A 16,156-nucleotide genomic window follows, 5' to 3' on the forward strand; every position below is an offset into this window, starting at 1 on the left:
TAGAAAATGAGAATATAAAAAAATAAAACAGATAAGAAATATGAAGACAAAGTAGTAGAATAAAGTGTAGAGGACAAGACAAAAGATGAAATGGAAATAAATAAAAGAAAGAGGAAATATCAAATTGAATGTTTGAGGAATATCAGCGTAACAGTGTTGCCTGTATTAACATCACTATACCACCTAAACCAAACCTCAAAAATCAATTTCCAGTGTAGGAAGAATACAATATATTTTACTTAAAGACAACCAGTTTGAGTGATATTATGATTAAATCAAATTAGGCAGTAGCAGCCCCACCTCGTAGCCACGGTAATCCACTTCCACATCATCTCCATACACATTGAGCTCCATGTTCTTATGGCTGAACACAGTGGCTGGTTTTGGGTTTCTATAGTTACAGGCCATATCATCAGCCAGCATCAGCACGATGTGACTGGGGAACAAACACATTTAATTAGAGCAGACTGGAAGATTTCATTGTGGTTATAGACAAGAGCACGGTCTGGACACAATTAATACTGTCTCTGTGCTACAAAAGAGAGAAACTCTCTGGAGAATATAAAGCAGCACAGCAGTAGGTGAAAGATGATTAAAATAATATGTCACTGTAATGAGGATCCCGGGAGTTAAAAATAGTTATTATTGTGTTAAAATGTACCTGTCTGGAATGCCCAGTCTCTTTACACTCCTGTACACTGACAGTGTGTTCGCCACATGCCGATAATTAAACCAGAATCTAGATGTGCAGACCTACACATAAACATCATTAAAGTATTGATAAAGAATAAAAAAAAACAATTAGGGGAACATGCACTGTGATATTGGTAAAGACATAATAAAGTCATGTTCCAGTACATGTGAAAAAGCTGTAAGAAGACGGCAAATTATATTTTGACAAATCAGTCGTCTACATCAAGGCTTTGAACCGGTTCATAGAACGAAAACCAGAAACTTTTGATGTTTTGCAAGAAGGGCTGTCACGATTATGAAATTTTGCTGACGGTTAATTGACTAATAAATTTTGACGATTCATTGCCTGTTTTAGGGCTTTGACGTTTAATTCGCATAGATTTTTTGTTAGTTCATGATTTATTTAAATTCAATCTTTTGCAAGATTTACCTGGCAGTAAATATGATTTTTTTTAAATGCTGTTTTTCCACTGTATTAAATGGTTCTGCAATGTATTGCATTACAATGTCAGTCAAGGAGCACCATTAGATACTGTCTTGTTTATACAGGTGCTGCAGCTCCCCCTTGTGTTTTTTAGAGGGATATGCAATCATTGCAGTGATCTAAAATCATCGCGATGAGGTCAAACAATCCTGATGAGACAATTATTTAATAATTGTGACAGCCCTATTTGCAAGGAACAAAAAATATATATGTTCTGGTAGTTTATATGTTTGTTTATTTAAAATAATGGTAACCGGTTAATACAGTTGTTTTTTCGTTCTTTGACAAGATTTCTGTGCAATATGACTCTCACTTCCGGTCATCGTTGACTCATCTAAGAAATGAGAAGCCTACTCAAGCCCAAGTCTCTTTATACTCAATCATAATATTGTAGGCTACCAAGTATCTCAAGATGTTTGTTTTGTTAAATACTAATTAGTGGTGTAATGGATCACAGTTGATCCAGGATCTGTACAGATCACGACCTACGGTTCGTCTCGCATGCGATTCGCGGATTAATACGCAAATTTAAATAGGGTAAAAGTTAATAATTTTCAAGTGTTTCAAAGACTTGCAAATGTTAACACTTAAGTTATTTTTTAAGCGAAACAATTTAACACATGTGGTTGAGTGTGTCCGGTCCAACTCCATTCAGACATGATCCACCCTATGCCTTCAAAGATCAGAACTCTTGATGTATAAACTTGATAGAGAGTTGCCCTACTGTGTCTCATACTGTAGTCCATTAAAATACATTTGTCGAATAAAGCACTGAAAAATGACATCATTTTTACTTAATGTGGAGCGACTGTTTATGCTGCATCTTCTTTCCGAAGTGCTGTTTGTAATCCGTCCTCAATCTGTGTTCCCGTGCATTTAAGTGCACTCAAAAGTGCATACACGGAGCGACGCGCTTAAAAAAGCAAGCAAACAACCTTTCTGTTCTTGACAGGACATAGACAAACAAAATGATCTCGAAATAGCACAGTATTCTTTTTCTAATAAAAAAAATGTGTTTAAGTTGCTTGCCAATAAACGGCATGGCAGAAATTGTACTTGTCTTAATTAATGTATAATAATGCTGAAACAAATGTAGGCATGTCAGAATTACAGTTATGCCGCTTACATAATGTAACCTTTTTAATGCTTGATGACAAGATAGAGACTTAAGGAAAATTATGTAGACTAATAATTTAAGTTTAATGTCCTAATGATCAGCCTACTTATTTGTATGTCCCACAGCTGACATGGAACGTTATTAACCAGTTCGCAAACTTTATTTTTTGTTCTAACCGGTTTAGGAACGTCAATTTTAGGGTTGAACCGAAAACCAGAAATGTTAAAATACTGTTTTTGTTCGGAACAAACCAATTGGGAAACCTGATCCAAAGCACTGGTCTACATAACCATACTAGTTTCAAGTCTAGTTTCATATCACTGTGGTCTCTTCTCACAAGATAAAATAACTTAAAGGAACAGTATGTAGGATTGTGGTCAAAACTGGTATTGCAATCACAAAACTTGTGGCTAAAACTGGTACTGCAATCACACAACTGGTGGCCAATACACAAAATGACAACATAAACATCAGTTTAGGGCTGCAACTCCACTTTTTAAATGACAATATCCTGGCCAGACCACTGTTGTGAGTGATATAAGTATTTGAAATGAAAATGATTTCCTAATGTCTAGTGACATATCAGGGCCATTTTATGATTAATTGATATACATTTCTTACATACTGCTCCTTTAACATACAAATCAGTATGATTTTTTTTATCAATATGCTATTTTTATTTATTCTATAATACTGTGATTTAGCTAAACAACAATATAGTCTAAATGAAAAGATGTGTTTAACAATATACACATTTATAAAGATGTTTTATACTATAAATCAAACTTACCAGGACTGCCCAGTTGTTAGTATGGCCACTGCTGAAGAACTGACTCGCTTTAGCCTCAACATCAAGTACACATCACATTGTACACTATTAGGAAAGTAATACCAACAAATAAACAGAACTAAACATTACATGATTAATTTAATCAACAGGTAAATGAAGGAAATCAAGGTATTAAGGGGGGGGGGGGGGCTCAATGGTATTTCAAGCATTCTGACTTATTAACACGGTTATAGAGTTGTTTCCTCATGCTAAACGTAGGCAAAGTGTCAAAAAAGCATTTGGGCGTGTTACAGAGTATTTCTGTGCCGAATGCACTTCGCCAGGGTTCGTACCAGTTTCTGAAAGTTTTTTTCGATTACAGGTCCAACTGACGTTTCTGGGGTTTTCTATACCTATCCCTTCTTTATATGGGCACTTCCCCCGGAAAACCCCGCCCACCCGTCAATCAGCGGGAGACGCTACAAGTTGCAAACATCTTATCACGCGACACAGCTTTGTTTAATTTCAAAACTCAACAATGGCACGAAAGAAGTAGTGTGTTTTTGGATGTAAGGAGAAGAAAGCCAGCCTTATGAAAACAATGGATATAGTTTATTATCCGGGGTAGCAGCGGAGTTTTGCGTGAGTTTGATGTGCTGGATTTTCCCAACCGGGTCATGAGTTGCAAGTAAGACTTCTGTCTTATGTTGGAAATAGGCGCGTGCATAAAATATAAATGACACGAACATGTAGTGAATCATAAGTTATAAGTGTTTTAGAGTGTTCATGACTCGTACTCGCTCCACCTGCGGTATAACTCCTCCTTCTTCATTTTTTCGTATGTTATCGGAAAGATTCTGTAAAGCTAATCTTTCTTTTATAAATCTGATTAAACTAAAGATTTTTCGGAGATATAAAGGATGTCATACTACTCTAGGTACTCCAATGTACCTAAGAAATGCAGAAACAGCATGTGTTACGTGAGCTTTAAAGCTCATGTAGCTCAATGTTAGAGCATTGGGTCAGCAGGGCAAAAAGGTCAGGGAACACAAATACTGATAAAAATGTATATGTTGTGTAATGTACTGCAAGTCGCTTTGGATGAAAGCGTCTGCCAATCCACAAATGTAAAATTAGAGACTTTGTTCACTGAAAATCCTGACAATGAGTCTCTGAACAAAAGAGGGTTAGTACTGCAGGCAGGCATGAAAAAAACCTAAATTTAAACAAGACCTAAATTTAAGCATTTTTACCAACAAACCTTACAAAAAACAATACTGGTGTGCATCATGACACAAAACAATGGCACTGATATTTGTTAAAGTCGCCATGAAAATAAAATGAAAAACTGTAATTTGTTTTGGAATACAGTGATTTTTTTTTACAACTGTATTATCTGTGAGCTTCATTATTTTTTTAAAAACTCATGTGCCTTCATAATAGGGATGCATATCAATTAATCGCGATTAATCTATAGCAGAATAAAAGTTTTTGTTTACATCATATATGTGTGTGTACTGTGTATAATAACTTTGTATAGTTAAATGCACACACATGCATGTATATATTTAAGCAATGTTTACATGTGTATATACATTTGTATATTTATGTATAATTTATATTATATATAAATATAAATACTTAATATATAAATATATTTTTTTCTTAAAATTATACATGCATGTGTGCATATTTATATATACATAATTATTATACACAGTTCACACACATATATGATGTAAACAAAAACTTTTATTCTGCTATAGATTAATCGTGATTAATTGATATGCATCCCTACTTCATAATCTTTAATCAAAAACGCAAATCTCCTCCCCTACTCAAAATGATGTCTCTATAGGCTTGTTCAACTTCATGCTGCGCCGCAAGAACCGACATTGCGAATCGTTCTCGCTGTACTTTGCAATCATTTGGCTATCCATTCTTGCGGCGCCGCATGAAGTCGAACAAGCATTTTACTTCCGGTCATATGGTATAGAGACAGAGCGCAATACGTCACAACCTGAAAACCACGCCCACCGGGGGGAAACAATCCATCCGTCTCCATTGACTTTGTATTGCGAGAGGCTGCCTCCTTGTCATTTATGGCTTTACAGAAATAAGTTTTTATAAGCTGTTGACCCCCAAAAAACAAATGTTTAAAGACACAAAAGTAGAAACAGGCAACTTTTCATACTACAACTATTATTAGAACTGCGCCCACTAAAGGGAAACGTAGTCGGCGATCCACTTTTTTCTCCTTAAAGGCTGGGTTTTACGGCTCGACAGCTTATATAAACTTATTTCTGAGTTTTTTTAATTGTACCCTGTACACCCGGTGGCATGGTCCCCGGTGGACGTGGTTTTTTAAATTAGCATAACTGCGCTCTGTCTCTATGGCAGGGAGAAGATCGCTGTGATTAAATTAGCATCACAACCCAACTTGAAATGATCCAATCAGATCTCAATGGACAAATTCAAATCCAGCCCTTCCTTATTTCATTTCAGAAGCCTGTTTCAATCGTATATACATTACCACGTAGAAAATAAGGCAATCTCTACTTCCGTTTCATGGCGACTTTAGATATGTCAGTACAAGGTGTTTTTAAATTAAGGCAGCTCACACACACATTTTAGTCTGGGACTAGAAAACCTTTTAGTCCCTGTGCAGAAAACCACCCTTTGCTGATTTAAACTAAGCTATGTTGGACACTAAAATGACACTGTTACTTAAAATGACTTAAAAATGTGAAGTCAGTTCTTAGAAAAGATCATCTAAGGCCATTTGTTTTGCTTCCTAGTTTATTTGAAATGTATCAAATTTAAGTAAACCTTACATTTTCATATATATTTTGGAAGTACAAATGTTGTCACTGGGGCAGTACCTTTTTTAAAAAGTACATCTTTGTACCTAAAAGGTGGTACCTTAGAGCAGGGGAGGGGAACCCTGGGTCCTGGGCCACTGTCCTGTTTAGTTCCAACCCTAATCAAACACACCTGCATTTCATTTCCAAGTAATCCTGAAGGCTTTGATTTGATTTTTCAGGTGTTTAATTAGGGTTGGAACTAAACTCTGCAGGACAGTGGCCCTCCAAGACCAGAGCCGTTTCTCAATATGCGTTCTTGTCTGTACTTGCGTTCTTGTGGACTTGTGAAACGTCATCAGTCGCGGCCCAAGTACTGTTCCAATTCAAAGTTCGCATCAAGCCCAAGTTCACATAAAATCCACGGATGTGTTCTTGATCCGCCCATTTTATCGAGGATGCATCAGAGGAGACTTGTGTGGACTTATGACGGCGAAGTTTCCCAGAATGCATTTCGCGTCAGGAGTTCGTTCTTCCTAGTCTGAACTTGCAAGTTCGAACTACGAAGGACACAAGTCCGAGTTTGGCGTACTTGGTATTGAGAAACGGCTCAGGATTCCCCACCCCTGCCTTAGATGAACATAGTGGTAGATATTAGGACCTTTTTAAATGGTACCATCCCAGAGGCAAAAAGGTACAACTTTGGTACTTTTTCTTTTGAGAGTCATCACATACTATTTGTGCCCTTTACATTGAATACATCTGACAAAACAGTCATGTTTGACACCTCAACCAACATATCAATGATGACAACATAATATCACAAAATGCCTCATGATGTAATATGAAATAATTGCTTTATGGGCACATTGTAGTAAACTAAAGGACGAGAGAGGACATAACATGATGAAAGATATTTGCATATAATTTTGTATAAAAAGTTAAATTAAACTTTTTTACTTTTCTTTTCATTTATGAGTGAAGAATAACTACGTCAGCAATATTATAAAACATTGCATTACGCGTTTGTCATCTGGCTCACAAATACATTTACTCACATATTCAAAGAAATGTACAAATCTTTCAATCACTGTGCCAGTGAGATGACAAAGAAATGACAGTTTGTAATTAGTTTGGTCGTCATCTCAACAGGAAACTGTCAGGCAAGATAATTGCAATAATGAATAAATGATCACAGAGAAAACAAAGCCAAATGGCAAGTGCGATAAACAGCGAACAACGAAATAACTAATGACTATGATGTTCACAAAGCTGTCTAGCTATGTAAGTTAACCTTAGGAAGCTCGTATGTCCTTATTATTACCGACATTTTACAATTAACTAACTTACAGATAATTCACTACGTAAGCTAGAAACTAACGTAAAAAACAAATCTGAATGAACACTAACATAAAACAGTAAAATAAACATTTTGTAACAAATAGAAACCTTTGACAGAGCTAAGTTAAAGTGTCACAGCATTAATGAATCACAGAGACTTTTAACAGCAAATATAAATAAAGACACTTACCTCAACATCATTACTGTATGCAGAAGGCATGAAAACAACCAAATATATAAATGTACATATAGTAAATAAATAGTAATAATCCATTTTGGTTGTCCCTGGTTTAGTGATGGGTGAGGTTTGCATGCAGGAACCGCCGAACTTCCGGTTTGTAGAAAGTCTCCTTTTTTCAAAATAAAAGTCAAATTTCTGACACGCTATTATGGCATATTATGACCCTAAGAGTAAATATTAAAAACATTTACATATATTGTCGCATATGCATAATATTGGAATTTGTCAACTTACACTCAAAATGTATTACATTGTCAAGTGGAGGGGGGGATTTTTAAAAGGGGGGCACTGAAGTCCTATAAAAGTCCCACTAAAGTCATCACCTACTCTAACTTTGGGACTGGGGTACATTTTGTCCTGGCATTATTCTTTTCAGGTTTCATTATTATAATGACTCCCAGCTGTCTTGTAGGGTTTTGGTTCTGTGTGCATCATACAAAGCTGAAAAGGTCACAGCTTATTTATTTATTTTCCTTAATTTATCATTTGCAATATTTAAATCATTTATGCCTATGAACAATTAGCCAGCTGCATTTGAAGAGCATTGCAAAAAGGATTATGGATGTAACTAAAGTGAAACAGGCTGTTTGTTTATACCCAAGACACTGTTTATTCATTTCCGCCCCTACTCAAGACAGCAGCAGCTGGCAAAATTTTTACCAGATGACAGATATTTGGAAATATGAAACATTTTCCTGCCTACAACCCTTGTGTGATTTACATGTTCATGTATTTATATGACTAGCAGGCACAGATTTTAGAACAAATGAAAAAATATCCAAATCCACAGAATGTAGATTTATGTTTTTATGTGCTTTTTGTAAAATGTTTAGCATCTGCACATTGTTAATCCTCCCCAACACCCTTTAGAGAAAATTCATAATAGAACATCCTGTGAATGTGTGACACTGCACGTGCTAAAATGCAGAATGTAGTTAGTGTTATTGATGATATCTAAACACATCATCATGTCCTCAAGAGCCAGCAATTCATTATTTGCAATGCAGTTGTTGATTTCTCTCTGAAACATAAATATGACTGTTTTACAGATTTGCCCTAGTGATAATTAATATATTATACACTAATAAATATGTCTAATAATGGTGATAAATTACATAGCATGTCAAAAATAATGTTTTTAATTGTTTATTTGTAACATGTTTTGTAACACTAAAATATTAAATAAAAACGAAGTAGTTTTGTGATGATGGAAATAACATGATAATAAACTTTATATTGTCTTTTTTTTTAATAAACTTTTTATTATGTGTTAAATGTTCATGTGAACCAAAACTATATGGACACCAATACTAATCCTTAAATATCAATATTTATTTTTATTTATGTTTTAAAAAATTGCCTTGCTTTAATCTTTACGCGAGACGCGCATCAGATCAGTTCGCTTCAGTCGTGGGACGCACAGCATCATTTGGTCAAATACGCGGACTTGAATCAGTCCATCATTGAGCTGGCAGCATGCAGGCGTATCTTACTGTGTCGGCGTTTCTTAAAGACTGAAGTGAGAGGCTAAAAGCAAGACTGATTCAAGCTTGCGACCAGGATGTTACATGCACAGCGACTGACTGAGAGTGTCGCTATCTTTATCCATTCAGTTTTGTAGACACTTAGAGAATGCGTTAAGATTAGAGCACAGTCGTGAACCTGCCAGTATTTTAACATAGGAGACCTTTTATTTACACGCAACAGGGTTGACAGTTTCCTCCAAACAGATATGAACACCAACGATGCGAAGGAATACCTCTCCAGAAGAGAGATTCAACAACTGTTTGAGGTGAGCGTTTGTGTGTCAACTTTTGCATTGATAAACCACTTCCAAATCATAGACTTAAAAAGACAAATATCATTAATAAGTTTCTTGTAAGGCGAAATGTATCATGTTAAACTGTTATTTTGCTTACAGAATGTCCTTCAATACGCGACTACATAAAATATAAGAATCAATAAAGCGTGTAATATTGTTGTTAATTCGATATTTTGATCATGACAAGATCGACGTTTATAATATCGTAACGACGAATAAAAGCTGTGTTTATGGAAGCTATTGAGGCTGTAAATAGAATTTCAGTTGCTATGCTTTATATTAGATAGACGATGATTATTGGTGTTTATTATTTATGATGATGTGAACGTGGATCAAGATCGTGTCTGAAACTATGCGATGTTTGCTTACTGCCTGCCTGTCGTCGTTTATTATGGTGGGCGTGATGTCAGAAGCTTTATGATGATAAGCTATAATTATGCTATATAGGAAATAAAGTAGCAGAAAAAGGTAGAAAAGCTGTCTGGGACGATATCTTTTAAAAATGTCCTATATTTATCATTTTGGTACATGCATCTTTGAGGTACACATTTTTTCAAATAATGTTATTATTAAAAGTAATGTTTTCAGCTAAATTGAAAACTATAACACGAGAGTCAAGTCCTCTTTACAATATTTTCTTGGGGAGTATTTATCATCACAGCAAAAATAAAAAATCTAAAGTTTAGTTTCATGTCGTGAAACTTTCATGTGCTCATGCGAAACCTTCATGTGCAGAATTTTTTAAAAGTTTAGTTTCGCGTGCTCACGTGAAACTTTCGCGTGCTCACGCAAAACTAAACGCGGTAGTTTCACGTGCGCACGCGAAAGTTTCACGTGAGCATGCAATAGTTTCACGTGCGCACACTTAATTAAACTTTATTTAATTTTTGCTCCATGTCCCCTTAGGGGCTCCGTAGGTTTTACTATTACTATACAGTTATTTTTGCAATAACGTTTATGTTATTTATATGTCAAGCATATTCATATGTTTTTTGAGAGTCTGCTGACTGGTCTGATGTACTACCGACCAGATGACCCCATAGACTATCTAGAGATCTGTCTGAAGAAGGTGAAGGAGCTGGGTGGAACTGATAAAGTCCGATGGGACACATTCGTTGGACAGGAGAAGAAATCTTTACCACCACTCAATGGTGGGCAATCACGCCGCTCGTTTTTCCGAAACGGTGAGTTGGGAAAACAGGAAATGAAGTGCTGTGCAATAGAAATTAATGGAAAACAAAACTTACATCAAGCTGATGTTTAATTTATGACACCACAAGATAATCTTTTACCATTGTAATAATCTTGTTAGACCATGACAGTCATCAGTTAGGGCTTTCCTGTCTTTTTTGTGTGTGTGTGTGTGTCTAGCGTTGTTTTGCAATTATCACAATTTTTAGTGTTTTCAGCAAATAATGACAGATTTTTAGTTTTGCTTCAACTACTCCTTCCCCTTGATATCTTTGAAATACGGTGAAAAGATTTTCTTGACAGCTGTATGAGGACCAGGTCTGTTCATGACTAACTCAAGTATTTGCATTCATTTATGCAGTTCTCCCAGACAGTCCCAACTTCCCCTATCGGAGGTACGAGCGCCTGCCACCCATTAACCAGTTCTCCATTGAGAGCGATTCAGACCTGTCTGAGACAGCAGAGCTCATAGAAGAATATGAAGTGTTTGATCCCTCTAGACCCAGACCGAAAGTCATCCTCATCATAGGTAAGCATTTTATTACAGATATGGTCACAGATGTAATTTTCAGGTTATACTGTAGGACCTGTTTTACACCAGGCATAAATAAGTTATTTGATATAGTGGTATTGGTACCTCCCTAAACATGTTACATTTATGGCCAAAATTAAAATTAAGTAGGCTTTCTTTGCTTTAGCAACATTCATTGATCATTTGTGATAAAATCACTCAAGACCGATGTTAATGCTGTAAACAGGACCATAGCATTGTAGGGATTTGAATAGCATTTCCGTCCTGTCTTATCAGACTTCCTTTAACAGAGTCTATTTGTCTGTAGGTTAAATAAAATGATTAAATTTTTTTGATTGATTATACTGATTAAGGAATAATGTTTTCAGTACTAAATGTAACCCAAGGAAATGAACATGCATGTTGCATCAATAACATAGAGTAATTGAATTTGAATTCCCCATTTGCATTCGGTTTGGCTTATAAAATAGTTTTTACTGTAAATAGTAGCGATTAATGGACAATATACTGTTATACCGATGTATTAATATCTGAAATGTATTAAAATATAATTTAACTAGTTTGATGGCGTAAACAAATGAGAACCTGACTATGAATATGGGTATATGCTGTATGGATGAAACAACTCGCTCTCATTGGGATGGTGGGAATAGTTCGAAACCATGTAGAAGCCTCTGCAAACCAGTCACTTTTAGACTAACACAAACCCATTGTGGCAATTGATAATGTTACAATATTAACTAAGAAATGAAAGTCTCCCCCTCCTCAATTTTTCAGATTTCCCGGAGAGGGATTAGACTAGTCCTATACTAAAATAAATGTAAGAGCTGTCCAAACTCAAAACAACTTGCACTGACATATCTTAAAATACATCAGTGCCCTTTGTTTTGCCTCAAAATGCACACAAGTAATGTTTTAGTGAGGCATGTTTGTTAAAACTAGTTATATTTACTAATTAAACTGTGACCTAGTCCTGGCTAAAGATAATCCCTGTCCGGAAAACCGCCCCATAGTGTTTAGTGTAATGTTTAGGTCAACTATTCCCAAATTCTATGGCTTTGACAACTCGGGTTCATACTCCAGCTACCTTCTTCATTAACAGGTGGTCCAGGCAGTGGTAAAGGAACACAGTGTCTGAAGATCGCCAAACGCTATGGCTTTGAATACGTGTCGGTGGGAGAGCTTCTCAGGAAGAAGATGATCCATAATGCCACCAGCAATAGGAAGTGGAGTCTGATTGCCAGGATCATCACCAATGGGGAATTGGCACCACAGGTATCTAGCATTCAGTTTAATTTAAATTGCATGTACCTAAACATCTCAATAGACCAAAATTTTGATTATTTTCATATATTTCTTTTTTTAAATATGACGTTTTGTCAATTGTCAGTAGTTGCATTAACATGTTGCCTTAAAGGCAGGGTCCATGATCTCTGAAAGGTGACATTTGAAATCACCTAAACAAACACGCCCCTACCCCAATAGAATCTGGACCTTCTGTTGATAGACCCACCCCACACATACGCAACCCAGGCAATGATGTCGTTTAGTAGACACGCACCTTACTGCTGATTGGCTACAAGTGTGTTTTGGTAGTTGGCCCGACTCCCTTTTCCAAAGTGTTTTTCAGAAATGATTCTCAATGATTTGAATAGTTTTACTATTTGTCACTTCCATCAAAAATTTCTCATGTTTGGTATCACAAATGTAAGGTTCTCCTCCATGTGAACACAGTGGTAACGTTCCCACAAAAGACTAACATTTTCTTATTGTTGTGAACAGGTCCAGAAATAACTCTTTGCTCATTTTACAAACGAGACAAGCTTCGTTTGGAATTTTTTCTAGTCTGTTTCCAGACTGAATAATAATTAAAGCTCCTGAATTCCCTGCCGAGAACAATGTACTTACACTCCCCTTCCTGCATATTAGAGTGGCTTTCCATTGGAAAGCAGAGCGCAGAAGCATCGGTCTGGAAATGAGGGCACCACAGTTTAGGGAGGAGATTTTAAAGAGAAGCAGAAGATAAGATCCTCTGCTGTTGATTATTCCTTAAAGCACCTCTAAAATGCCTCTAAAATGAAAGGAGGCCGCCTATCTGCAGGGGATACTGTAAAATACCTAAAGAGGAACATATGGGTAAAAAAGTCACAGTATTGTAAAAATAGCAATACTAATCATATAAAGGGGTCATATTTTGAGAAAAACAATGTTCCTTGGTTTTTGAAACAGAACCATTCAATGTGCAATAAAAATGGCAATCGCTTTATTTATTTATTTATTTATTTCTACAGTACAAAAAAACAATAAAAATACATTTATTGAAACTAAGCTGCATTAACGGAAAACAACACATTTTCAATATTTTACTATGTTCTTACCTCAACTAATTAATACATACCTTTTTTCAATGCATGCACTTAATCTTTGTACAGGGCATCGTGAATGTGTAAGCATTTAGCCTAGCCCCATTCCTTCCTATGGCTCCAAACAGGGATGAATTTAGAAGCCACCAAACACTTAAATGTTTTCCTTACACTGTAAAAAATGTCTGTAGAAATTACAGTATTAATGGGTGTTACTGGCAACTAGCTGCCAGTAACTTACTGTAGATTTTACATTTATGTTATTTACTGGCAACATTTTGTTCAAAGTTAAATGAACATGAAACATTTTTGACTTTATCTTCTACAGTAAGTTACTGGCAACCAGCTGCAAAATTACAGCAATTTTTTAGAGTGTATTTAAAGACTGTTACATAAGTAGTTGCACAGTATGGTGGCAGAAAATAAAACTTGCTGATTTTTTAAGTGGATAAAAATGAGAACTATATTGTATGGCGGAAGAGCACTTAGTTTGCAGCACTTTGACCTCTGGCGCAGTAACATCACCACTTACTCGTGTAACTACTCATGTAACGTGGAAGTGTTTGGTGGCTTCTAAATTCATCCTTGTTTGGATCCTAAGCAATGAATGGGGGTAGGCTACATGCTAACACATTCACAATGCGCTGTGCAAAGATTAGTGGTGTAACGGATCGCAGTTGATATGTGATCCGTTCGGATTACGACCCACGGTTTGGCTCGTATGTGATTCACGGATTAATATTTAATTTAATTTAAATAGGGAAAGTTTATCATTTTGTAAGGGTTTCAAAGGTTTGCAAAATGTTAAGAGTCAAGTAATTTTAAACCTTAAAATGTCACATTTAAGGTTGTCTGCAAAAAGGCGCTAAAGTGAGCAGTTTACGCACAAACGCACATGCGTTTGAATGCGTCCGGTCCAGCTCGAGTCATCATCCTTCAAACATCAGAACTCTTGATGTGTAAACTTCAGAGAGTTGCCCTACTCTCTCTCTCATACTGTAGTGTATTAAAATACATTTGGCTAACAAAGCAATAAAAAACAACGTAACGTTATGTGGGAGACTGTTTATGCTGCGCCGTTTAAAATTCGCCCTCTGTCTGTGTGTGTGCGCTGGTTTAAGGGGACTCAGTAGTGACACACAGAGAGAGATGCAGTCTGTGCATATTTGGTCTTAAAGAGACCGTAAGCTCAATTGACCTACTTAAGTCTCTGTCATTAATGTTAATCAAACAACCCAAGACAAAGAAGCTTTACTTCTGAAGCTTTAAAAAATAATAATTAATTTATAATATAATAATTTAATTAATACAATAAATGCAGTTGATTTCTGTACCTAATGCTACTTTTAGCCCTTACTTAATGTGCAACTTTGTTCTTTTTTATAAATGTTTGTAATTTCTTGATTGTTATTAGATTTTTCCCATACTTTTTTTTGCTGATCCGTGGTCATCAGAACAAAGACATTTATGCAGGTTTGTAACAACATGACAGTGAGTAAATGATAACAGAATTTTCATTTTTGGGTGAACTATCCCTTTAATAATTTGTTCCAAACTAGTCAGATAAACACAATTGAACATACAGTATGACTGTTCATTTTCTATTGCCATATAATGGTTTTGGCTGTTAAAAGCTACCATAGCAGCTACCAGGCTAATTTTATCATCATCTGGATCTAATGGCATACCAGATCAAATATCTAATTAGTGTGACTGGCTATGGTATCTAGATGTAATGCAAGGCAGTGTTTTGGACATTTCAAGTTATGCATAAGGAACATAATAGTGTTGTGTGGCTGGAAAGAGAGACTTCATAAATCATAAACATGTCCACTGCACTTGAACATGTGCCTGAATCACTTCAGCTAGCATTAAACATGGAAAAAATAGCATTTGGTTGCAGAAATTACATTCCGAACTGGGCGACAAATGATGACTGATGTAAGAGTTATTTTTAGAGCGGTCTTGTTGTACTGTCTGTCGAAAAAGATGCCATCCACATCATTAGATTTGCTACGCTTCAACATTTTTTCACATCCAGCGTTTGGGAATATTAAAATACTCATCAATTGCACTAAAATCACTTAAAATCTGTGTTTGCTGATATTATTTTTATGTCTAAACAACGAACATCAATTCCGTACATACAGTAAGGAAATTAAGGGTGTGTTTATTAAATTTCTTCTCTGCATTATTGAATGATTGTCCCTAAAGCTCATATAATCTAAGACATCACGTCACTGCATTTCATCCAAACTTATTTAGTGTGCTGTTTAAAACAGGCTAGAATTACAAAGCACATTTACATTGCAGATGCTCAATCTATGGGATGCAAGGTTTGTATTTAGAAGGGTGCTCACTCAATTGCTTTTAAAGTAATCTGAATCTGATTCATATGTGATGAGTGTATGATTTCCACCTATTAATTCATCCCCGTTAGGAAACAACTATCACTGAAATCAAGCAGAAGATCATGAAGATTCCAGACGCCAGTGGTATAGTCATAGACGGCTTTCCTCGAGATGTGGGGCAGGCACTTTCTTTCGAGGACCAGGTGAGTGATTTAATTCTTACTGTTGCTATGGTGAACACAACTATTATTATTGCTCATATTGCTCATAAGGTTGGGGATTTGAACAAACCCCTGACCTTCAGTATTATTCAACTTTAGTCAGATTTGGGGTGGCACCCACCAAGCAATTGCTCAGAACCCATCAGTTGCCCAAACCACATACTCAAGTACACCATGACAAGTACATAACAATGCCCTGACAAGAAGCACACATCTACATGGCCACATAC

At 36.0% G+C, this 16,156-nt stretch overlaps 2 protein-coding genes across 2 annotated transcripts in view; one reads left to right on the forward strand and one right to left on the reverse strand.

The window, feature by feature from the left end:
* pigk (phosphatidylinositol glycan anchor biosynthesis, class K) overlaps window positions 1-7,554 on the reverse strand; it is a 49,293-nt gene extending 41,739 nt beyond the window's left edge. The window contains exons 1-4 of the mRNA XM_055202802.2: window positions 7,396-7,554; window positions 3,085-3,138; window positions 662-753; window positions 301-436 (exon numbers count right to left, since the gene is read on the reverse strand). Of these exons, the coding sequence (XP_055058777.2) occupies window positions 301-436; window positions 662-753; window positions 3,085-3,138; window positions 7,396-7,518 (405 nt within the window). The 5' untranslated portion in view covers window positions 7,519-7,554. The remainder of the gene's footprint in view (window positions 1-300; window positions 437-661; window positions 754-3,084; window positions 3,139-7,395) is intronic.
* Window positions 7,555-8,846: 1,292 nt separating this feature from the next.
* ak5 (adenylate kinase 5) overlaps window positions 8,847-16,156 on the forward strand; it is a 76,752-nt gene continuing 69,442 nt past the window's right edge. Inside the window, exons 1-5 of the mRNA XM_055202803.2 lie at window positions 8,847-9,238; window positions 10,266-10,452; window positions 10,821-10,988; window positions 12,094-12,266; window positions 15,795-15,908. Coding sequence (XP_055058778.1) covers window positions 9,179-9,238; window positions 10,266-10,452; window positions 10,821-10,988; window positions 12,094-12,266; window positions 15,795-15,908 — 702 coding nt within the window. The 5' untranslated portion in view covers window positions 8,847-9,178. The remainder of the gene's footprint in view (window positions 9,239-10,265; window positions 10,453-10,820; window positions 10,989-12,093; window positions 12,267-15,794; window positions 15,909-16,156) is intronic.

Source organism: Misgurnus anguillicaudatus, chromosome 2, assembly GCF_027580225.2.
Source record: "Misgurnus anguillicaudatus chromosome 2, ASM2758022v2, whole genome shotgun sequence".
Classification (NCBI taxonomy): Eukaryota; Metazoa; Chordata; class Actinopteri; order Cypriniformes; family Cobitidae; genus Misgurnus; species Misgurnus anguillicaudatus.